Raw genomic sequence first — 25158 nt, 5'->3', positions numbered from 1 at the left:
GGTCGCTGTGGTAACCCACAGCTATGCGAGCGTCCAAGAGGCCGCTCCAATATTAGGTAGCCCGGCCCTGATTCAGAGCGAGCGCTCTGGTCAGAGCGTCCAGCTCTGAATCAGGCCCTCAGTCTCTGGAGATCATTACCGACCTGCAACTACCAACAATTGTAACCGTCACCCACCACATGGAGATTCTAAGAGCAGTTTCTACAACACAAGGCCACATGGATGCACAGGTACCCGATTGAGAATATATCATGTCACAGTGATAAATCATATCCCTACAGCAAGAGGATACAATGGAGACGAGAGAGTGAGAGCCCAAATCTGTGTTTTGAAGACACTGTGGTAGGTTTGGCTTCAGTATTATCACTATTTAACTAGCCTTGTACTCCTCTACACCACCTGTATCTCAGCCAGTACTTCCTCTGTGACATCATAAAATACACAACCTGGTAAACAGCTCGGGCCAGGCTGACTCGAGCCTTCTGCCCCCCGCTAAGTGTGACACCATTCTCTCCGACCTCTGTCTGGTCTCCAGCAGGTAAGACCTGAAATAATGCAGATTAAAAAAATTGCGATTACAAGAGGCGATAAGAGGTGCTTTGTATCAGTCTGATATAAGAGTCTCGAAACAATGTGCATATTTTAATAAAAGTACACCACACATCCCATGGAGCTTGTCAGAGTTGATACTCTGTATTTAATGACTAGGTATAGCGTTATCCATTTCATCTAGCATATAAACAAACACATACATGTAAATAGCACATACAGCTTAGTTTACTTCCCAGTAGCTGCAGAGATCACAGGACTGACGCGTTTCGGAAGTGTCTCAGGAGGCTAATGAAAAATGGAGTGGAGGCTCGACAATCATCTCATCTTCTATAGAACGCGTGGTTGCTGGACAAGAAGAGGACCTCTCTGTACTCATTGCATGTTCCTACTTATCTGTTTCCACTTTGATGAATCCAATAACACTGAAATGAAACTCCACTGGTTCTGACAATACATTTGGTCCACCTGATTGTTAAGCCTCTGGTATGACTTAGTAGGGTATAGTCCCGCAACCGCCTTGAGGGCTGGTATTACCTTGGCTAGATGCGGCCGTGTAGCAGCTTAAACAGCTGATAAGATTAGAGTGGCTGAAGCCTGTGAGCCTGTATGATGTGGTGTGGCCTTCGGGCCATGCAGCAGCTCTGAGGGCTGGAAGTGCCTTGGCTGGCTGTGGCCTGTGGGCCTGAAGATGAGATGAGGCCTCTGAGCTGGTAGCAGCCTTGAGGGCTGGAAGTGCCTTGGCTGGCTGTTGTAACAGAAGACTGCAGGAAGTACGCCGGCCCGCGTACAAAGGACGCTGGATAGCGACTTATGCTGCCGAGTTGACACAAGCCACCGGTACTGAAGTGTGGCCTGTGCCGCCGAGTTGACATAAGCGCGAGTACACTGGTTTGTGTACTGAGGACGCTGGAGTGCGGCCTGTGCCGCCAGGTTGACACAAGCAACTGACGCTGGAGTGCGGCCTGTGCAGCCGGGTTGACACAAGCGTCAGTACGCTGGCTTGCGTACTGAGGACACTGCTGTGCAGCCTGTGCCACCTGGATCACACAAACGGCAAATAGACAGTAAGCGAGCCGTGCCGCCCAGGTGACACAAACGACAGGTATACAAGATAAGCAGGAGGGCTGGATACTCAACTGAATACAGGAGACACAATGCCAGAACCGGAAACACGTGAAACGCTATAACCAGCATCGGAGCAGCGTTCACAGCAGAAGGACATGGACGCTGGAGGCAATCCGGGCCGATCCCAGAATGATGGACAGGAGGTAGGCGGAGTTTCAGCGAACGCTGGCCCGGCGTGCGCTTTGCACAGCATTAGCAGTGCGGCGATTAGTGACACCGATTAAAGGATTATTTTAAATGCATTGTGATAAAAACTTTCCTGTTGCCTTTTGATGGGAAAGTAAACATTAAAGTTCTTTCTAAACCACCTACTTATAACCCCAATGTCATTGTCTGAGATACTCACTCTCAGATCGTCAGTCAGGGCACAGGCCTCCAGGACTTCCTGGTACAGACGCTCATTAAATTCCTTCCCGAATAGGATGTTCTCCCTGATGGTGGCAAACTGGACCCAGGATTCCTGAGCCACAAAGCCAAATCCAAACTCCTGATGGGACACAAAGAGGTCTCCACCTAATCTGTGACAAAAATAACTATCAGCAGGTTCTCTACAGCTGGATCAAGAGTTTCATATATCAAAACTAATTACCTTTCATTAGTTATGCAAAGCTGTTATCTGTACATTGGATTACGTGTGAGAGGCTGTTAGATGTACAAGTGATTGGGCGTGAGAGGCCATTACCTGTTCAAGTGAATGGGTGCGAGAGGCTTTTACCTGTATAGGTGATTAGATATTTCTAGCTGTTTTCTGGTGGTCAGCTGTGAGAGACCTTTATCTGTACAGGTGATTCGGTGTGAGAGGTTGTTACCAGTACAGGTGATTAAATGTGAAAAGATATTATCTGTACAGGTGACTGGGTGTTACAGGCTTATTACCTTTACCGCTGAATAGGAATGAAAATATGAGATATGGTAAGAACTTACCTTTGTTATCTCTATTTCTACGAAGTCCATAGGGTTCCACAGGATACCTTGGGGTATAGGTGTGACGTCAGTCGCTTGGCACCATAGAGTTAAGCTTTTCAGCCTCCCAGGATGCACTAGGGTCCCCCTCCTATACCCCGCCCCCGAGCCAAGGCACCTCAGTTAGTTATCAAGCCATAGGCCGGAGGAGGAGAAGGAAGAGAGAGAAAAAAGAACTGGACACATACAAGAATCACATTCTCACCAGAGGGAGACGGAAAACCGGTGACCAGAGCAAAGCCCATCTGCAGCACAGGTGCGACAGGGCGGGAGTCCTGTGGAGCCCTATGGACTTCGTAGAAATAGAGATAACAAAGGTAAGTTCTTACCATATCTCATATTTTCTACTTCAGGGTCCATAGGGTATCCACAGGATACCTTGGGGATGTCCCAAAGCAGTATCCTTTAAGGGTGGGGACGCTCCTGTGCAGAAAGGAGAATCCGCCGCCCGAAGGAAGCATCCTGAGAGGCGAAGGTGTCAAAACCTGTAATACCTCACGAAGGTATGAACAGAGGACCACGTAGCAGCCTTGCAGATCTGAACAGCCGAGGCACCACGTCGAGCTGCCCACGAAGGACCCACAGACCTAGTGGAATGAGCCTTCAGAGAAGGAGGGACCGGTAGGCCTTCATGAAGATAAGCTTCAGAAATAGCCATACCGATCCAGGCTGCCAAAGTTTGCTTTGAAGCAGGCCAACCCTTTTTACGGAAGCCATAGAGGACAAACAAAGCGTCCGACTTCCTAAACGAAGAAGTGCGGTCAACATAAGTCCTTAAGGCCCGCACAACATCCAAAGAGGCCTCACCCACGGAAAGACCCGGTGAGTTAAAGGCTGGAACAACGATTTCCTCGTTAACATGAAACTGGGAAACAACTTTGGGAAGAAACTCGGGCCGAGTGCGGAGCACTGCCCTGTTCCCATGAAAAACCAAGAAAGGGGGTCTACAAGAAAGAGCCCCTAACTCAGAAACACGTCTGGCCGAAGCAATGGCCAGAAGGAAAACAGTCTTAGCTGTTAGCCATTTAAGATCCACTGAGCCCAGTGGTTCAAACGGCGGTCCTTGGAGAGCCCTCAGGACCACAGCCAAATCCCAAGGCGCCACAGGTGGAACAAAGGGCGGCTGAATGCGGAGAACACCCTGCATAAAGGTGCGCACATCCGGGATTGTAGCAATCCTACGGTGAAACCAGACAGATGGGGCCGAAACCTGTACCTTCAAAGAAGCAAGGCGAAGCCCATGATCTAGTCCCGCTTGCAGGAAGGCGAGAATACGAGACAGACGAAACTCCCGCGGTGCATAACCTCTCGGTCGACACCACTGGAAGAACGTATGCCACACGCGATGGTATATCCTCGCGGAAGACGGTTTCCGAGCTCGTAACATGGTACGCACCACAGAGCTGGAAAACCCCCGGGACCTCAGCATGGCCGTCTCAACAGCCACGCCGTCAAAGACAGCCGAGTCAGGTCCGGGTGAAGACAAGGACCCTGAGACAGAAGGTCCGGTTGTAGCGGCAACCGCAGAGGACTGTCTACGGACAGACCCTGAAGGTCTGAGAACCAGTGCCGTCTGGGCCACGCGGGAGCCATCAACAGGAGCGTCCCTCCTTCCTGTTTGAATTTCCGGATTACCCGTGGAAGAAGGGAGACCGGAGGGAACAGGTATGCGAACCGGAACGTCCACCGGACGGACAGAGCATCCACCAGAGACGCCCCTTCGTCTCTTGTGCGAGACCCGTACACCGGCAACTTGTTGTTGTGCCGGGACGCCATGAGGTCGATCTCTGGAAGACCCCACCTGTCCACCAGCAGTTGAAAAACGTCCGGGTGCAGGGACCATTCCCCCGGATGAACGTCCTGGCGACTTAGAAAGTCCGCCTCCCAATTTAGCACTCCCGGGATGAAGACCGCTGATATGGCCGGAAGATTGTGCTCCACCCAAACCAGGATCCGAGAGACCTCTACGAGAGCCGCCCAACTGCGAGTTCCTCCTTGCCTGTTTATGTAGGCCACGGTGGTAGCGTTGTCCGACTGGACCTGCACCGGGTGACCCTGGAGAAACCGATGTGTCTGCTGGAGAGCATTGAAGACCGCACGGAGTTCCAAGATATTTATTGGAAGCTCCGCTTCTGTCGGCGTCCACCTGCCCTGGAACAAGTGTGGACCCGAAACTGTTCCTCAGCCCCGAAGACTGGCGTCCGTTGTCAACAGGACCCAATTTGGAACCCAGAACGGACGTCCCTTGTTGAGGTGGGTCGTCTGTAACCACCACGCAAGGGACAGGCGAACCTCTGGGGTGATCACAATCGTCTGGGACTTCAGAGACTGAGGCAGCCCGTTCCACTTGGACAGGATCAGGTGCTGCAGAGGTCTGGAGTGAAACTGGGCGTATTCCACCATGTCGAACACCGACACCATGGAGCCCAGTAACCTCATCACCGAGTGTAGGGACACCCGGCGGCTGTGCAGACAACTGCGCACCCTTGACTGTAAAGCAGAGATCTTGTCCTCCGTCACGTAGATCCTTTGTTGTCCCGAGTCCAATAAGGCTCCAAGATGCAGAATCCTCCGAGATGGGAGTAGAGTAGACTTCTGCCAGTTGATTAGCCAGCCGTGCCGTTGCAGCAGTGCAATGGTCAGGTCCAAGTGGCGTAACAGGAGCTCTGGAGATCCTGCCACCTATAACAGGTCGTCCAAGTACGGTAACATGCGGACTCCCTGCAGCCGCAGAGAAGCCGCCATGACCGCCATCACCTTGGTGAAAACACGTGGTGCTGTCGCCAGGCCAAAAGGTAACGCCCGAAACTGGAAGTGGTCGCTGCGGATTGCAAACCTGAGGAACTGTTGATGGCGCAAAAGAATAGGGACATGCAGGTAAGCGTCCTGTATGTCCAATGACACCATGTAGTCCCCAGGTTCCAGCGCCAGAATGATGAACCGTAGGGTCTCCATCCGAAACTTCGGGACCCGCAAAGACTTGTTGAGTGCTTTGGAGGTTGAGAATCGGACGATACGACCCATTGGGTTTCTGTACCAAAAATAGATTTGAATAGAAACCCTGGCCCCTCTGGGAGAATGGAACAGGCACTATAACTCCAGCCTGGAGCATAGTGTGCAATACCTTCCGCAGCTCCGTAGCCTTGTTCCGGTCTGATGGTAGACCCGTGGTGAAGAATCGAGCTCCGGAAGGAGAGGGCGTATCCGTGGGAAACCACCTCCAGAACCCAAGTGTCTGTCGTAGTGGCCGACCAACACTGGGCGAACTGCAGCAGGCGGCCGCCCACCCTGGGATCCCCCAAAGGGAGGCCCGGACCGTCAGGCCGCAGGCTTGTCATCTGGCTTGGGGGCCGGACGTCTGGTACTCCATGCCTGCTTCCGGGGCTTGGCTGATTTCTTAGGACCAGCCTGTCGAGGAAACGACTGTGGTTTGGGCCTGCCCTGGGCCCAAGATGACCGAAAGGACGATGGTCCAGAACCAGAAGGAGCAGCGGCCGACGGGAGACAAGCCGATTTGGCTGCCGCCAGCGTGGCCACAATCTTATCCAGATCCGGACTGAAGAGAACTTCTCCGGTAAACGGCAACGCCTCCAGACCCTTTTTGGAATCTGCGTCCGCCTTCCAGGATCGCAGCCACAAGGTGCGACGAGCAGCCACCGCTGCTGAAGAAATTCTAGACACCAGAGTACTAATGTCTAGGGCCGCCTCGTTGATATAAGTGGCCGAATCACGGAGATTACCAATCAACTCCGCCTGTTCGGCTGGACAGTCGGAATCAAAAGAAGCCTCTAATGAATCCGCCCAGCGCTCCATCACTCTGGCAACCCAGCAAATGGCCATAGCCGGTCGTGCTGCCCCCCGCAAGGGAATAAGCGGACTTCAGGCAGATCTCCACCTTGCGGTCCGTAGCATCCTTAAGGGAGGACATAGATGGCATTGGCAATGTGGCACTACGGACAAGACGGGTCACGTGAGAATCCACCTGTGGAGGGGATTCCCACTTTGCAAAATAATTATCTGCGAACGGATAAGCCACCGCCAGGCATCTCTGCGGCTGGTATCTTTTGCCAGGCTGTTTCCACGCCTCCTCTAAATGGTCCACCAACTGACCCGAAAGAGGAAAGACTGTGGCATCGCTCTTCACATCTTTGAAAAAGGCATACTTAGATTTAGCCGCTGGGGGAACTTCGTCCTCAATCACCAAGGCTGTGCGGACCGCCCGAATAAGTCCAGGAATATATACTTTGGACTTAGCATCAACGTCCTTAGTATGGAGAGGTTCCTGATCGTAAGGATCCAGAATCTCCCCATCATCAGACGTCCCCTCGTCATCCTCATAAGGAGCCGACAGAGACGCCACCGGCCGTTTATGTGGCCGCATCACAGACTCCCCTTGCAACACATCCGACAAATGCTGTACAGAACTCGTCAGGGAGTTAACCCACGCTGGCTCCTGAGAAACCGGGAGCGGGGAAATAGGGAGACTGTGGGGTACCACCAATTGTCGTGGGAAACCCTGCATGGGTGACGACACCACTGACTGCTGGGATAAACCCATCGGTGTAAACGCGGGCTGCGGAGCTAACTGGCCCACTAAGGCTGTAAGCGCCTGAGCGAAACAAGCCCAGGGCGGCTCCTGTACCGGTGCTGTAACCGTAAGAGGCCGCACCATGGACAAACACTGCCGGCAAAGGCCCTCCGCGCTACCCTCCCCCTCTGCTAACGGTACTTTACACGTAGTACACTGTAGCCGGAGGGGAAAATCACTTTCGGACATGATGGCACCACGTATGTGACCTCTCTCACCAATTATAACTTAAATAGGCGAGAGACCACCCTGCAGCACCACACCGCAAGGGCTTAGCAGAAAGAACAGGGACAGTAATAAAGCTGACAGTTTAGAGAAAAGTTACAGGCAGCAGCGCTAGCACAGTCACATACAATGCAAAGAAAATCAATTCCTGCACTAACAGCGCTGATCACTCAACTACGCAGATACAGGGCCTGGTAGGACACAGCGCTGCATACACAGACCTGACCACAGCGGAGGAGAGGTATGCGGGGGGACCCAGACCAAGAGGCTTCCTTCCAGGCATCCAGCAGCGTTCACCATGCGTTCTGGAGAAGATGGCCGCCGAGGAGCAGAGAGGAGGCTGGCCTGGGGGAGGAGCGCTGCCACAGGACCAGTCGGCAGCGTGCAGAGGGCTGTGTGCAGCGGGGGAGGCGCCGGCTGTGAGACAGGGAAGGCGCGCTCCCCTGGCATGCATTTAACCCCTGGGACGCCGCAGCGCTACCGCTCTGCTGCGGTCCGCTGTCCCAGGGGGTAGTGGAAAGCGCAGGTTGGTCGCCTGGCTCCACGCTGCAGCCAGTCCCCAGGGAGCCCCCTGCCTGGGGACTTAGGACCATGTGACCAGCGGGGACCCACCGCGGGACCCCGCTGCTTACCTTTGTCCCCCTTGGATCCGGCCATGGTCCGGAACATCTGGGGTCACCGCTAGCTGTGACCCCAGATGCTCACCAGCATCCCCGGATCGGTACCGGCGTTCTGGTACCGGCGGGGGTGTAGGGAAGACAGCATGGACGTCAGGACTGACTGTCCATGCTGTACATCCAGATGTGCAGCCACAGCTGCACTGAAAAAAGCTTCAGGGGCTCTTCTAGCCCCCACTCCGACAGGTGCACCCGACTCCGGCCGGGCACCAAACTAAACTGAGGTGCCTTGGCTCGGGGGCGCGGTATAGGAGGGGGACCCTAGTGCATCCTGGGAGGCTGAAAAGCTTAACTCTATGGTGCCCAGCGACTGACGTCACACCTATACCCCAAGGTATCCTGTGGATACCCTATGGACCCTGAAGTAGAAAAACTGTTACCTAGACAAGATGTTAGTTGTGAGCGGTTATTACCTGTAAAGGTGATTAGGTGTGAGAGGCTCATACCTATACAGATTAATGGGTGTGAGAGGCTCATACTATACCCGTACAGGTGATTAGATGTGAAAGGATGTTAGCTATACAGGTGACTATGTATGAGAGGACACTACCTGTAAAGATGATCAGCTGTGAGAGGCCTTTACTTATACAGGTGTTTCAGTGTGAGATGCTGTTACTTGTACAGGTGATTAGATATGAAGGAGATTTAGCTGTACATGTTACTGGGTGTGAAAGGCCATTACCTGTACAGGTGAATAGGTATGAGAAACTGTTGTTACCTATACAAGATGTTAGATGTGAGAGGTCATTACCTGTAAAAGTGAATAGATGTGAGAGTCTCATTCCTATACAACACAGGTTCTCAAACTCGGTCCTCAGGACCCCAAACAGTGCATGTTTTCCAGGTCTCCTCACAGAATCACAAGTGAAATAATTAGCTCCACCTGTGGATATTTTAAAATGTGTCAGTGAGTAATGAATACACCTGTGCACCTGCTGGGTGACCTGGAAAACGTGACCTGTGTGGGGTCCTGAGGACCGAGTTTGAGAACCACTGCTATATAGAATAATGGGTGTAAGAAGCTCATACATATATAGGTAAAAATTACACCCAGTTACCTGTACAAGTGATTAGGTATGCGTGGCTGTTACCTGTACATGTAAGTAGCTGTGAGAGGTCTTTACCTGTACATGTGATTGGGTGTGAGAGGAGCATGCCTGCACAGGTGATTTGGTGTGAGAAACTATTACCTGCACAGGGGATTAGGGGCCTGACGTGGGAGTACAGCAAAAAAGAGCAAGTACAGTAACTGTGCACCTGGAAAAACCATGCTGCAAGGGGTGCAAATATATTTATTATTTTTTCTCGCTGGATAAATACCGGCTGCTTTTGCATGTAGCCCACAAACGCTGGACAGGTTTATTGTTACATTGCAATTTAGATTTGAATTTGGACATGCCCCTCTCAAATCTAAATATCTACGTACATTTTACATTTGCTCAACCTGCAGTGCAACATGGTTTTACCCAGGTGCAAAATCACTTGCTCTTTCATGCTATACTCCCAGCTATCAAGCCCTAGGCATGTGCAGCTCTTCCTGTACAGGAGATTAGTTGTGACAGGCCATTAGCTGTACAGGAGATTAGGAGTGCTAGGCTTTTATTTGTACAGGTGATTAGGTGTGAGATGCTGTTAACTGCACAGGTGATTAGGTGTGCAGAGTTTTAACCTGTATAGGCGATTAGGTGTGAGAGGTTCATAACTGTACATGTGATTAGATGTGAGAGTCCATTACCTTTGCAGGTGATTGGGCGTGAGAGGCCATTACCTGTTAAGGTGTGAGATTACCTGCACAGGTCATTAGGTGTGCAAGTCTATTACATGAACATGTGATTAGGTGTGAGAAGCCTTTTCCCATACAGAAGATTAGGTGAGAGATGAAAGGATCTGTAGAGGCGATTAGGTGTGAGATGCCATTATCTGTGCAGGTGATTAGCTGTGAAAGGCTGTTACCTTGTCAGTTCTCCTGTGATTGCTGAAAGCAAAGTGCTTTTCCCACAGCCAACTCTACCAACAACGGCAATCAGTGCTCCCTGTAGAGGAGTCAGAAACAGAAACAGATGGCATCATAGGAATGGAAGTCCTTCTAAAGAGGCATCACTGTATAGACAATATCAGCTGCTTACACTAGCTGTCCACTGACCAATGAGGTTCATTCACAGCAGCTGAGTATCCCATACTCTGAGGGATAATGTTGCTGACACTACAGCACTGGGATCTCAAGAAAATAAAAAAGTACAATATTCCAGGGAAATCACAGCACAACACGTCTCACTGTCTATTATTTACTATACATACATTGTGGCTCATCATAGTAGATTAAAGTCAAAACCTGTTTATGCAGGATCTCAGGCACCCCATCACCCGTGATAGTGATAGATATTTGCTGCAATTGGTAGTCACTTTCTCGGTGTCACCTAGCATATAGAGAAGCACTTCACGAAGTCTGTAATCAGACCAAACAGGGAGCTGGACCATACAGAGTAGAACAGGAGTATTCAACATGTGGCCCTCCTGCTGCTGTGGAACTATAAATCCCAGCATGCCCTAATAGCAAAACCATAGCAGGGCATGTTGGGACATGTAACAAAAGCTGGAGGGACGCATGTGGAATACCCCTGGAGTAGAAGATCTGTAGGATCTGTAGTTTCCCCTCATTGGAGGAAGTTGCTCTCCAAGGGATCTATTTACTAAAGCTTGGCTGGAGATAAAATGGAGATAAAGTACCAGCCAATCAGCTCCCAACTGCCTTGTCACAGGCTGTGTTTGAACAATGACAGTTAGGATCTGGTTGGTTGGTACTTTATCTCCATCCAAGGCTTAGTAAATAGACCCCATAGTCTCTGAGCGGTAACCCGGAACTTCCCAGAGGCCAACTGTCTATCCCACAGTACAGTACAGAAGATCTCATGCTATTTCTATGTATGTTTTCCTAGTCCTGTGCTCATTTGCAGGAAGATTACCTAGGAGGTCACATGACAGGAGGAGAGCGCTTCCTCACCTTTCTCACAGACAGATCCTGAATGAAGAGCTGGAGCGAGCGGGATCTTTCTCCGCCATCTTTAACCTCTGACTCTGTCCCCCAAGAAAAAACAGCATCTCTCATTTCCACAGCACAGGATCCGTCTGTAGGTGGCGCTGGGTCAGGGCACAAAGACAATTAGTGCACTATACCAGAAATGTATAAGGATACAGCGCTTCCATAATTACCACATTTACTCTAGTTTTAACCCTAAATGTCCTTCACAGTGACGATAACTCTCTCTCTCTATCTCTCATACAACTGTAGCATCCCGATTCAGAAACTATTAAATAAGTAATGGTTTCCAGAATTGGGTGTGACCTATGTCTCTTATTAAGCCATCATAATAAAGGTCTAAAACTACAGGATATTGTGAATTACAAAGCTCAAATAAATTTGCTTCAGACAATGTCTCAAGATTGTTAAAAGTGGACCTATCACTTGCGCTCAGTGCGCAGAACCAATGTGAATGACGCATCTTAGCTCATTAGGAACCAGATACAGAAATAATGATTAGTATCAAACCGATCTATTCATTAGGAACCAGATACATGAAGACTGCCGTGAAAGCCAACTATGGGTTCATCAGGAACCAGAGACATAAAAAATGCCACCTATAAGCCCCTCTGTTACAAGCTGCAGTCTGCATGAATATTCGTTAAGCCCACCATATAGCGGCCTCTAACAGTAGGTTTGGCCTCTCTGAGCTATAATGAAGAAGACCAGAGAGAGGCAAAGTTCACAGTACTCCATATACAATGTCATATCGATTATTACCGGGCAGAACTGAACCATTCCACCTTACATCTAGAATCGTGAACGGTAACCAGTGGTTCTACAGCCATTATGGAACTACAAGCCTCAGCATGCTGAAGAAAACAGAGATGCCACCGTCTGCTTAAGCCTTCATTTTATAACATGTTATATGTCAATAGCAATTTTGCAACTCTTCCATAATAGATGAATGAAACATTTCTGTGTGTGGATTTATTTAATTCAAATGTTTGTATTGGAGATATTTTATAACAACACTGTTATATGGCAGATCCAGTTTACTGTACCCTGGACACAGTCCACCCAACACCCCACTATCCTCACCCTCTGATCTGTAATAACGGAGCATGTCCTGCTCCGGCAGGTCCAGAAAACACTGGATCCGGTCCAGAGATACTTTAGCTTCTAAAACTCCATTCAGCACCCAGGGGAAGTTATTGAGTGGGAGAATTAACATCCCCACCAGTGCCACGGCTGTAAACACCTAGGACGAAGAATGAAGATGTTAGAGACCTAGCATGATGATGGACAATGGGGTTGGTGGTTTGGGTAACTATATGAATGGTCAGTCAGGGTATGGATCATTCCAATGTGTACGGATGGTTGGGTTAGATGGATTTGTCTGTAGACTTCTGTACTGACCTTGGCTGCTGTAAGCTGGTGCCCCAGCAATACATAGGTGACAAATATGATGATGGATACGAGGACCGGCAACGCTGCCCACAGATACACACAAGCAGCGTCCAGAAGCTTAATGGCACGAAGACTACGCAGCTCCCGCTCCCGCAGACTGGTCACCAGGCGGGCAAAGTGTCCTTCCCAGGTGTAGAACTTCACCACCCGCATCCCAGAGAGAAGCTCAGTCACAAGCTGGGGAAAGAGACAGACCGAGACATCATCAACTGGACTGTGTGAGAGAGTGTTCTATCAGCAGCTAGGGAAACAAACAGACCGATAGCGATATATCATCAACTAGAATGTGTGAGAGAGAAGCTCAGTCACCAGCTGGGGAAACAGACAGACTGAGGCCATCATTCAGAGGTGGTCGCTAGAAGCGATCGCTCTCTCTGAATGAGGGTGGCCGCTTCTTTTTTTTAGTGCGGCCTCCTGGTCGCTAGCTAAGCTGTGGGTTACCACCCACAACTTAGCGACCGACCAGGGTGATGGTCACGATGGTCAAGACCATCACGACCATCGGGGCTTGCGACGAGACCCTAAGGTTGGGTCTCGTCAACCGCAAGCCCCAGGGAGCTCCCTGCTCTGATCGAGCAGGAAGCTCCCCACTGACATCACTGCTGATGTCAGTGCGGCCGCCCACAAAACGGCAGGCGTTCCGTTAGGAACGCCTCCATTTGTGTAGCCACCCCCCCCGCCCCGCCTACAAAACAGGCCCAGCTGTCGACAGCCGGCCCTTTTGTAGTGAGCTCCGGAGCGAGAGAGTTTCTCTCTCGCTCCGGGGCTTGCGCGGGCGCAGGACCAAAACATCGGCCCGCTTGTGAGCGCTCAGCACTTGCGACCGGGTCTGAATGAGGTCCTGAGACATCATCAACTAAATAAGGAGAGAAAAACATTTTAAATAAAGTCATTAGACACTTTTCGTTGATATGATCACATTAATTACAACTGAAATTAGTTACTTTGACAGTGTTTGATTGCTAAAATAGTCACATTGTATTGAAAGTGCCTAATTTTCTAGGATAACATTTAAACAAGATTCAGCAGGTGGACAGAGCCATATAGATCGTTTCCTTGTTGGTTGCACAAGTCCTCTCTTATGCTGGCCATACACGGCACGATATACGTGCCGAGCCGACAGATCGGCACGATATAGGTGCTATATTGTGCCATATATGGGCACGATATCGTACCCAATATCGTGCTGCGCGCTCCCACGGAATCGTATATCGCATCCCAAGATCTTCTCGCAGGTTAATCTGATTTGGGATGCGATGTACGATCCCATTCAGATGGTGGAGAAGGGAGCCGGCATATCGTGCGGTCAGCGGGGACCACGAGATTGTCAGCGGGGACAGCACGATTCGTCTGCCAATGGATCGGCAGTCGCCCTACACGGTACCTCGCACCGTGTATGGCACCATTAGGGCCTGATTGAGCTGCGGACGCAGCTCAGTTTAATTACGCACATTTCTGATGTTCGGGAATTTGCGCACGTGCAGTACGGGTCTGCAATATTGCTCACAGTGATTGAAAGTCTGCTGCCGTTTCAGGATGGTGCCGGCCTCCGTTTCCCATAACAGAGGCGTGTCGCCGCCGTTGTGGGGGAGTGGCGAGGCCAGGATCTCCGTCGGCTGACCGAGATTTCCTGGACTCTTTACAGCAGCAGCGGAGGATGGCTTGCATGACCCCATGGGTAACTTAGTTGGTCCATGACATTGCGGATGATCCGATGTTGCGTTCTAGATACAACTCGGATCAGTAATGCATGCAGGAGGCATGACGCCTAATGCTGCATTACCATATTAGAGCTATCGCAGCTGCTACCATGTAAGCAGCTGCGATAGCCACTCCATCCGCTGCTGAATCAGGCCCTTAGCCATCAAAGAGATGACTTGCTGATGCTCTGAAGGTCCTAGTAACTGTGAAATGTCCTATACTAAGGGGTTAAGTGAGAGTTTTTAGAAGTGACAATGTTGCCCATAGCAACCAATCCAGTGCCGTAACTAGGGTATTTGGAGCCCAGGGCAAATTTAAAAATGGAGCCCCCCCTCTATGTGCGCGCTCGCGGCAAAAAAAAGAAAGAAAAAAAGGGGCGTGGTCACTTAAAAATGGGGTGTGTCAACATGACGCACCCCTTTATCGTCACTCTGAACATTCCTTTCCATATGCACCTTAACCCCAGTAGTGCCCTTTATATAGTGCCCCCAGTAGTAGTCCCCCCTATGCAGTGCCCCCAGTAGTGGTCCCCCTTATGCAGGCCCATAGTAGTGCTCCTTATACAGTACCCCCAGTAATGGTCTCCCTTATGCAGCCCCCCATTAGTTCCCCTTATTCAGTGCCCCCAGTAGTGGTTCCCCTTATGCAGCCCCTCATGAGTTCCCCTTATTCAGTGCCCTCAGTAGTGGTCCCCCTTATGCAGTGCCCTTATGAAGTGCCCCCAGTAGTGGTCCCCCTTATATAGTGCCCCCAGTAGCAGTCCCCCCAATGCAGTGCCCCCAGTAGTGGTACCCCCTTATGCAGTGCCCCCAGTAGTGGTACCCCCTTATGCAGTGCCCTTTATATAGTGCCCCCAGTAGTAGTCCCCCCTATGCAGTGCCCCCAGTAGTGGTACCCCTTATGCAGTGCCCTTTATATAGTGCCCTCAGCAGTAGTCCCCCCCATGCAGTGACCCCAGTAGTGCTCCCCCTTATGCAGGCCCCCAGCAGTGATCCCCCCCTATCCAGTGCCCCTTATACAGTGCCCCCTGTAGTGGTCCTCCCTATTTAGTGCCCCCAGTAGTGGTCCCCCCCAGTGCTGTGCCCCTAGTCCCTTATATAGTGCCCCCAGTATTAGTCCCCGCCCCATGCAGTGCCCCCAGTAGTGCTCCCCCTTATGCAGGCCCATAGTAGTGCTCCTTATACAGTACCCCCAGTAATGGTCTCCCTTATGCAGCCCCCCATTAGTTCCCCTTATTCAGTGCCCCCAGTAGTGGTTCCCCTTATGCAGCCCCTCATGAGTTCCCCTTATTCAGTGCCCTCAGTAGTGGTCCCCCTTATGCAGTGCCCCCAGTAGTGGTCCCCCTTATATAGTGCCCCCAGTAGCAGTCCCCCCAATGCAGTGCCCCCAGTAGTGGTACCCCCTTATGCAGTGCCCCCAGTAGTGGTACCCCCCTATGCAGTGCCCTTTATATAGTGCCCCCAGTAGTAGTCCCCCCTATGCAGTGCCCCCAGTAGTGGTACCCCTTATGCAGTGCCCTTTATATATTGCCCTCAGCAGTAGTCCGCCCCATGCAGGGACCCCAGTAGTGCTCCCCCTTATGCAGGCCCCCAGCAGTGATCCCCCCCTATCCAGTGCCCCTTATACAGTGCCCCCTGTAGTGGTCCTCCCTATTTAGTGCCCCCAGTAGTGGTCCCCCCCAGTGCTGTGCCCCTAGTCCCTTATATAGTGCCCCCAGTATTAGTCCCCGCCCCATGCAGTGCCCCCAGTAGTGCTCCCCCTTATGCAGTGCCCCCAGTAGTGATCCCCCCCTATCCAGTGCCCCCTGTAGTGGTCCTCTCTATTTAGTGTCCCCAGTAGTGGGTCCCCTAGTAGAAAGCCCCTTATATAGTTCCCCCATTAGTAGTTTTCCCCCTCCCGATGCAGCCCCCCCAGTAGTAGCCCCCCCAGTTGTAGTCCCCAGTAGTGCCCCACCCCCTGTAGAGGTCCCCCCCAGTAATGGTGCCCCTAGTAGTAGTATCCCCCCCCCCAATTATGGTGCCCCCAGTAGTAGTAGTATCTCCCCCCCCAATAATGGTGCCCCCAGTAGTAGTAGTATTCCCTCCCCCCAATAATGGGGCCCCAGTAGTAGTATCCCCCCCCCCAATAATGGTGCCCCCAGTAGTAGTAGTATCTCCCCCCACAGTAATGGTGCCCCCAGTAGTAGTAGTATCTACCCCGCCCCAGTGATGGTGCCCCCAGTAGTAGTGTCTCCCTCCCCTCCCAGTAATGGTGCCCCCAGTAGTAGCAGTATCTCCCCCCCCCCCAATAATGGTGCCCCCAGTAGTAGTAGTATCTCCTCCCACAGTAATGGTGCCCCCAGTAGTAGTAGTAGTATCTACCCCCCCCCCAATAATGGTGCCCCCAGTAGTAGTAGTATCTCCTCCCACAGTAATGGTGCCCCCAGTAGTAGTAGTAGTATCTACCCCCCCCCCCCAGTGATGGTGCCCCCAGTAGTAGTATCTCCCTCCCAATAATGGTGCCCCCAGTAGTAGTATCTCTCCCCCCCCCCCCAATAATGGTGCCCCCAGTAGTAGTATCTCCCCCCGTTCCCCGTAGTGCAGGCACAAGTTACACAAAGAAAAAATACACTTACTTGAATCCACGCTCCAGCTCCGGCCACTGCTCCCGCCGCACGTCAGTCCTCCCGGGCTGGCGCGCTTTGCATTATGGGAGAGAAGTCATGACGTCTCTCCCATTACCCACTGCAGGAGCCAGAAGGTAGTCGGCTCTTGCACTGGGCCTGCAAGAGTCTGTCTGACTCTCATTGGCTGCTGTTTAACACACACATCGCCGCCAGCGCTGGCGGAGATGTGTGTGCAGTAGCAGCAGCCAGTGAGAGTCTGTCTGACCTCATTGGCTGCTGATTCACACACATCGCTGCCGCTCGGCGGTGATGTGCGTGCAGTAGCAGCAGCAGCCAATGAGAGTCGCCTGACTCTCATTGGCTGCTGGTTAACGATGTGTGTGTTATGCACAGCATGAGCCCGCCTGCCACCCTCCTCCTGGCGCTATTGGGCAAGTGCTCAGGGGGAGGAAAGGGGCTCGGCTGTTGAGCACAGGACCGGCGCTGGAAGCCTAACGCCGGTCCTATGTAAATGTGTAGCGCTGACCCGCACTCACTGTGGTCAGCGCTACACTGGCTAACTAGGGTGGGCCGGTGGCGTGCCCCACCCCCCACACACACACCCCCGCGCCGCCGGTCCCACGGCGCCCAGGGCACGTGCCCCGCTCACCCTGCCCTAGTTACGCCACTGAACCAATCAGATTCTACTTAACATTTAACTAGCACCTTCTAGAAGATAATAGCTAGAATCTGATTGGTTGCTATGGCAACATCTCCACTTCTAAAAACTCTCACTTTAGTAAATTTACCCCTAAGTCTTGGCTCAAGCACATCTAATGCATTTATATTTAGATGGGCAAATTTATGTGACATGTAATACAGACAGCTCTGGTGTCCCCTTACTCTCAGGACATCTAACACACAGACAGTCCCTGTATCCTCTCACCCTCAGGATGCATGTAATACATACAGTCCTGGTGTCCCCTCACTCTCAAGACAGATGTAATACATACAGTCCTGGTGTCCCCTCACTCTCAAGACAGATGTAATACAGACAGTTCTGGTGTCCCCTCACTCTCGGGACACATGTATTACAGTCCCAATGTTACCTCACTCTCAGGACACATGTAAAACAGACAGTCCCAATATTCCCTCACTCTCAAGACACATGTAATACAGACAGTCCTGATGTCCCCTCACTCTCAGGACACATGTAATACAGACAGTTGCAATATTCCCACACTCTCAGGACACATGTAATACAGACAGTCCCAATATTCCCTCACTCTCAAGACACATGTAATACAGAAAGTCGCAATGTTCCCACACTCTCAGGACACAAGTACGGTAATACAGACAGTCCCAATGTCCCCTCACTCTCAGGACACATGTAACACAGACAGTCCTGGTGTCTCCTCACTCTCAGGACACATGTAATACAGAAAGTCGCAATGTTCCCACACTCTCAGGACACATGTAATACAGACAGTCCCAATGTTCCCACACTCTCAGGACACATGTAATACAGACAGTTCTGGTGTCCCCTCACTCTCATGATTAACTTATGACAAATCAGAACTCAAGAGAAAAAACAACCTGTAGTTTGGTGAAGTGGGTAGCTGTATAGCAGTGACAGTAGTGAACTTTACAGATGTGTCTACATACATCTCACTTCCTTGCGTGTCCTTCTACTTGTGCCATGCCATGGCGTGACTTGTTAGTGCAGAGCATCTATTCGCAAAGCAGGTGCTAACCCTGTAACGTAGCATTTCGCATGCAGATACACCCGCAGTCGCACGCAGAATATAATTTTAATCATCAGAAGCTGCTTGTGCGTCCTATTTGCATCACTTTGCGAATAAGAAGCATCTGAAGGTAAAAAGTGGCACGTAAAGACGTCGGGCGCTACAAAGTCGCACAGCGCTCACGAATTGTTTAACACGACTTGTAGCGCACGGAGGTAAGATATATGCGGACACATATGTACTTTAAGGATTTATTCTTTTCACCATGTGCAGGTCCTACTGTCCACCTAAGCACGTTAGAGGCGGATAGTCAGGCACATTACAAATGCACCGCACGTCACTCACAGGAATAACCTTTAATGCAAACACGCAGTCAAACATAAATATGGCAAGCAAGAACCATGGAGTACCTTGACACGGGCGTCCTTATGCTCCAGCATTTCTTTGTTGTTTTTCAAAATGCGGGTGGCAATCACTTTGTTCAATGGTACCAACAAGAGGGCGATACCAAGCCCCCCCAGGAAGGCGATGCCCACTTGCTGGTATAAGATGTACAGTGTGATAGAGAACTGCAGAGGAAGACTCCAGAGATCATGGAAACTGCGGCAGAAGTTGGATATTCGATCTGCATCGGTGCTCATGAAGTTCACCACTTCCCCTGGGGAGAACCCACCCAGGCCCGTCCCCTCACCACGTAGAGTCTTGCGATAGACACTAGTGAGCACAGACGTTTTAATGGCCAACGTCAGCTTGAAAATCTCTTGCGTGAACTGATTCTGTAGAAGAGCACCCAGAAATCCGCTAGCAAACAGACCCATGGTGTACAGCACACCCCAACTAAGGGGCTCCTGCCGGGACTCCATGAAGTTAACTAGAAGGTTTAGCAGCAAAGGACCCATAAAACCCAGGAGACTTGCCATGAGTTTCAGAAGACCTATTGAATAATAGTGAACTCCAAAGGTGGCATGTAAAGCTGGTAAGAGCCGCAGACCTTCATGGGCAGATCTGGACATGAATTTCTGTCGAATCCTCTCAGTCCGGAGATTATAGGGCAAAAGGCACACATCCTGGGGCTTCTTTAGTCCTCCGCCTGCTCCTTTCTGCATAAGAGGATGCATCCAAATGTAGAAGAACCGTGATAGCCAACTCTCGCCATCTTCAGCTGGCTCCCCAACATTGGCTGACTGGAGCGAGGAGAACAAAGGCGAATGCTCATCATCATCATCATCATTGATGGAGACAACTATGGGCGATCTGGTGTGCTGAGGAGGAATAAGAAAGGCCCCTATATATACAATAATGCAACAGAGGCGAAGGCATAAGAGGGAGAAACGAGACACAAGCAACGAGTCCAATGGCGATGTCAAAGCCCCCTCCCGACACAACCACACCCCTGTGATCACCAATGAGGGGACCACGAAAAGAACTGGTATCACCAAAGTCAGTGGGCCCCGTGAGCGGCCGCACCATGTCTTTCGGAGTCTGAGGAGAGCCAGAAAATGTGTGAGCCACGATAAGCAGGACACACCCCCCGATAGCACTTCAAGCGCGAAGGGGCCTTGAAGAGGATAAACAGCTCCCAGGATCCAGTCGACAACACAAAAAACAGTGATGAGGAAGGAAACGGAACTCCGGCACAACCAGGCCAGACTCGGGGAGCTGGAAATGCAGTATCTGGAAGGAAAACACACATTCAGTTACCAATATGACCATAAACAGATCCACAGACATTTCCCATCAGAAAATGTATTTTCTTTTCCCATTGGTTCTTAATATTTTCACTGGTAGCTACATACTATCACCATTCAACCTCCTACCTATCTGATCAATATAATTTCATTACAACGTCTAATGTTCTGGGAATGATAATTTTCCTTCCACCTTACCCTTCCTTGGTAAGGATTGATGTATCAAGCAGTAAAAAGAGTGAAGAAGTGGACCAGTGTAAAATTGCCCATAGCTACCAATCATTTATTAAGTACATTCTATAATATGATAGGTAGAAGCGGATTGGTTGCTATAGGCAACTTCGCCACTCTTTACACTGCTTGACACATTAACCTCTGTTTTCCTTCCACCTTCTCTAGCTCTGGTGAAGACCACATCCAACGTTCTTCATCACTGGTAACTACCACTTTCCTAGCACATCTCCTGTCTCTGTTTACGGGATACCTCCCATAGTAATGCATCTGGTTTTCCCCAATAAGTTCTTACAGTTCTACACTTCAACAAATGTAGAATTATATACATTAGTTCTAAAACAGTAAAACACAAATTGGTGGTGGCAAATCATTTCAATAAGAGTATTACTGCTAAGCTCTAAAATGTGATGCCCCATTCATCAATAGCGCTATATAAGAAATACATGAAATGCAGTAAGTATAGTTCTACACATAAAGCAGCCCCGTGGAGCACTTTCCTTTACTACCCGTAATAGACAGACTCCAAATCCTTCTCGGCCAAGACTGCATTTCTCTTTCATTGCACCCAGGCCTGCATCTCGTATGCCCCCAGGTCTCAGCTAATAACCTGCGAGATGCAGGCATGGGCACCATGCTGCCAACCTCTGCACGTATTGTTAAAGCGGTAATCATTTGAAAGACAAAACCAGGTTGGTTTTGCCTTTTAAATGATTACCGATTTAAAAAATATGGGCAGACTGGCCAGAATGTGGCCGAATGATGTGGGATGGAGGCTGGAGTATGAGAGAGAGAATGTTAGACAGTCGGTGTGCGGCTGGAGGACGCGACAGGCCCGGTGTGCGGCTGGAGGACGCGACAGGCCCGGTGTGCGGCTGGAGGACGCGACAGGCCCGGTGTGCGGCTGGAGGACGCGACAGGCCCGGTGTGCGGCTGGAGGACGTGAACATGCAATATGTGGCAAGCTCACCTGTAAGAACCAGCATGGCACGCACTGGTCACTGCAAGAATAACATGAGGAACTGAACTCAGAATCAACTGGTTGAAGCAGACCCCGACATGTCCGCTGACCCAGACAGGCAACGGGTCTGAGGCATTGGAGCCACACAGCCGAGCGACCCCGTCTTCCATTCCATTAACTGCACTGGCAGGAATCTACAAGAGACAAAGTAATGAAAAAAAATTACCATAAATGCCCTTCAAATCTTATACATTCAGCACTCTGGGTCTGATTCAGAGCCGGACGCTATTTGCGCTCGCTCGTTCAGAAAAAGGGGGTGGCTATTCAAATTAACCGTTCGCTCTTTGCGGTCTGTTGACGCCTCTATGTCTGAACGAGCGAACAAAACTTGCGGTCGTAATTTTGAAAAAAACGCCCCCTGGCCGCTCGCATCATACGTCATGTCCACTATTTATTAGAATAATCTAGTACATCGAACGGCGTATGAACTGCTCGCTATTCTTGTGGTTGGTTTTTCCTACCGCAATCTTGCGAGCAGTTCTGACTATAAAACAACCAAGTGACGTGGTCAATGACGCTGCTGTATTAATTATGCACACTCTTAAAACGCCCGTTTTGACCTTTAGGCACGCCTGCGTTCGGAATTCCACTCCCCGTTTTCAAGCACCTTCCCCTGTTACCACCCACATACGCCTCCTCCTGTCACTCAAAATAGCAGGTATTCGCTATTTAGCGAGTACACGATTTTCGGCCGCACTGACTGGTTCGCGCATGCGTATTACAATCTGTACGCATGCGCAGATGTGCGAACATCACTCGGAACGAACGAGCGGCCGCTTACAAGCGGCTCTGAATGAAGCCCTCAGTGTTTTTATGAAGGTTGGTGCAGTCTCTCTGATACTATGGGCCAAATGTCATAGAGTGAGAATTTAGAAAATGTGAGAGTTTAGCAGAAATCTCTCACATTGGTCGAGTTGTATCTTCAAAATGGGAAAACATCTGGATGAGAGTTTAAATCGTGAGTTTTTGAGTCTGAAAAACATGCGAGTTTGCCTGTTCTCAGACTCTATTACATTGGCCGAGTTTAAAAAGTGTGAGGGTTTTACTGCTAAACTCTCACCCGATTACATTTGGCCCTATATCTTCCATTTTATCACATCCCCTGCTGCTCCTGATATTTTCCTTTTCCCTTCTTTTTCAGTTATTCTAGAATTGAATGTGAGAGCAAAACACAGATGATGATGATAATTTTGTGTTTTTATTGTTGTGACTGCACTATTCTATAGTATCCAGTAATATTATGATATATATACATACACTGTAGATTCTAAGTTCATATGAGCAGGGTCCTCTACACTTTATCTTCTCTACATAATTATGCTAACTGCACACTTTAATTGTATATGAATGTATACACTGTCTGTACTACACTGTACGCATGTTCCTTGTTACCAGTTTATCCCCTTGTGGTGCCTTATAAATACAAGCTAATAATAATACTGTAAATTTTTTGGAACTTGTTAATTATATGTGGGCCACAGTAGAGGAAATGCTCAAGACCTTTGTATGTTATCGCTGGTATATTTTTGAGGGAAGATCTTAGAAGCGTCCATACAAACATCACCCCACACATCTCGGCTGTAAGCTACCATACTGCCGCAGAGAACTGTGGAGCTCATTCAGACCCGCTCGCTAGATGCGTTCGCTTGCAACCAGCATATGCAATTCTTGCACACGCCCAGCAAGGCAGGCGATCGCACGGCAAGGCATTAGCACGCCCACTGTGTCTTGGCGTGCGATCACTTTGTGTATGCAGACGCCCACCAGCCATTCATAAGACGCCGACGTGCGCACTTCATCTCCTGGAAGTGCATGGGGATCGGTATGAAATACCGCCGGCAGTTTGAATCCCGGGAGTGGCAGGCCGACAGAAGCAGAGTTCCCCGCAGCGGAAGCCCGACTGCCCCTAATCCCTGGAAATCACGATCGTCCTAAAGGTAAGTAAAAACTAACCTAACCCCCTAATCCTTCTTAGGGTGCCTAACCCTAACCTCCCCCCCAAGTGCCTAAACCTAATCCCCCCCCTCTAGGTGCCTAACCCTAACTCCCCCTTCCCCGCTGCCTAACCCTAAGTCCCCCCGGGGGTGCCTAACCCTAACCCTCCCTCCCCCTAGCCTAACCCTCCCAGGGGGGTGCCTAACCCTAAGTCCCCCCCGGGTGCACTAAACCTAACCCTCCCCCCCGGCGGATGTCCGCTCGCGGCGCCCGGCATCCCTTCGATCGGGATGCCGGGCGCCGGTCTCCCAGCGTTGGGAAAATGACAGGCGTCTAGATATAGACGCCTGTCATTTAACCGACGCCGGGATAAAGCAGTCGGGAAGCCGGCTGTCGGGATTAAGACAGCCGGTTTCCCGATTGCATCCCATTGCATGAAACCATTGGTACATCGAGCACCATCGCATGCGATCGCAGCGCTTGAGGTTGATTATACCCTTCCGCAAGCACTGCGATCACTTCAGTGTGAAATTCAACCAGGTGACGTGTACAATGACGCTGCCTGTTAATTATGCACGCCTGTGAAACGGCGTTGAGACACTCAGGCACGCCTGCGTTCGCACCTCCACTCCCCCGTTTCTAGTGGCCTGCCCGTCACCACCCACAAACGGCTTCTCCTGTCACTCATTCAGCTGGGCTGTCTATGCTGGGCGAGCGAACGCTTCCCGATCTTTCGCAGTGTTTCGCGCACTGCGATGCATATGCATGTGCAGATTGCAAATATCGGCTAGCTACGAGCGAACACAACCTAGCGAGTGGGTCTGAATCAGCTCCTGTGACCAGACAATACTAGTACAGCAGGTGAGGGGCTGTTCAGTCAGCAGTATTAGCAATCCCCCCCACTCGTACCAAGATAACAAAATCCTCCCCCAGAATCACAGGCAGGCAGAGGAATTCACCATTTTATTTTTTTGCAAGTGGAGCTTGTATAGGTTAGCAAGTATATATTATAGTATGATAGATAGATAGGATATTTACAGTTATATACTATTACATCGATAGATACAGTAATATTGTGATTTTACATTATTGAAATCGTAAAATAATTCTTATTTGTGTTACATATTATATTATTGCTACATATGATTGTTATATAGTGATGTGCTGAATACTATAGGATATCATTGTGTTACATGTGTATGATGAGCAGTGAGGCTCTCTATCCTCCTGAGTTATTCAGATCTCCAGCACCAGGAAGGAACTTAACTGAGCCCCCCCACACACACTCACCTCATTCCCTTCCTGCTTCCAGCTCACACAGATGGTTCATGGTGGAACTGATAATTCCATGGTTCGTTGCCCGGGAAGCTATATCATGACGGACCGTAACACGTTATTGACAATAGAGAGCCAGCGGGTCCAGAGCGTCCTGCACGATTACAGGGTGTGATAAAGCAGCCTACCACCAGGTGTCAGTGAGAAGCAAAGTTTGTGTGTGCTGTATAGTTATTAACTGTATGTAGTGTGTACTGTATGTCTTGTGCATGGAGTATATGTGTACTATTCTTGTAGTATGTCCTATGCAAGTAGTATGGATGTCATATTCATGTAGTATGTGTGTTGTACTCCTGTAG

The 25158-nt window shown here is 50.2% G+C and overlaps 1 protein-coding gene across 1 annotated transcript in view; it reads right to left on the bottom strand.

The window, feature by feature from the left end:
- The window catches only part of ABCC10 (ATP binding cassette subfamily C member 10), an 80486-nt gene extending 55564 nt beyond the window's left edge, over nucleotides 1-24922 (bottom strand). Inside the window, exons 1-9 of the mRNA XM_088442993.1 lie at nucleotides 24815-24922; nucleotides 21539-21723; nucleotides 19060-20323; nucleotides 12569-12796; nucleotides 12251-12410; nucleotides 11132-11268; nucleotides 10084-10163; nucleotides 2024-2195; nucleotides 447-545 (exon numbers count right to left, since the gene is read on the bottom strand). Coding sequence (XP_088299119.1) covers nucleotides 447-545; nucleotides 2024-2195; nucleotides 10084-10163; nucleotides 11132-11268; nucleotides 12251-12410; nucleotides 12569-12796; nucleotides 19060-20323; nucleotides 21539-21699 — 2301 coding nt within the window. The 5' untranslated portion in view covers nucleotides 21700-21723; nucleotides 24815-24922. The remainder of the gene's footprint in view (nucleotides 1-446; nucleotides 546-2023; nucleotides 2196-10083; nucleotides 10164-11131; nucleotides 11269-12250; nucleotides 12411-12568; nucleotides 12797-19059; nucleotides 20324-21538; nucleotides 21724-24814) is intronic.
- Between the last annotated feature and the right edge of the window lie 236 nt (nucleotides 24923-25158).

The sequence above is a fragment of the Taudactylus pleione genome, unplaced genomic scaffold, assembly GCF_031769625.1.
Source record: "Taudactylus pleione unplaced genomic scaffold, aTauple2 ptg000320l, whole genome shotgun sequence".
In the NCBI taxonomy this organism is placed as follows: Eukaryota; Metazoa; Chordata; class Amphibia; order Anura; family Myobatrachidae; genus Taudactylus; species Taudactylus pleione.
Note: the sequence above shows the minus strand (reverse complement) of the source record. Positions and strands in the feature narration are given on the sequence as shown.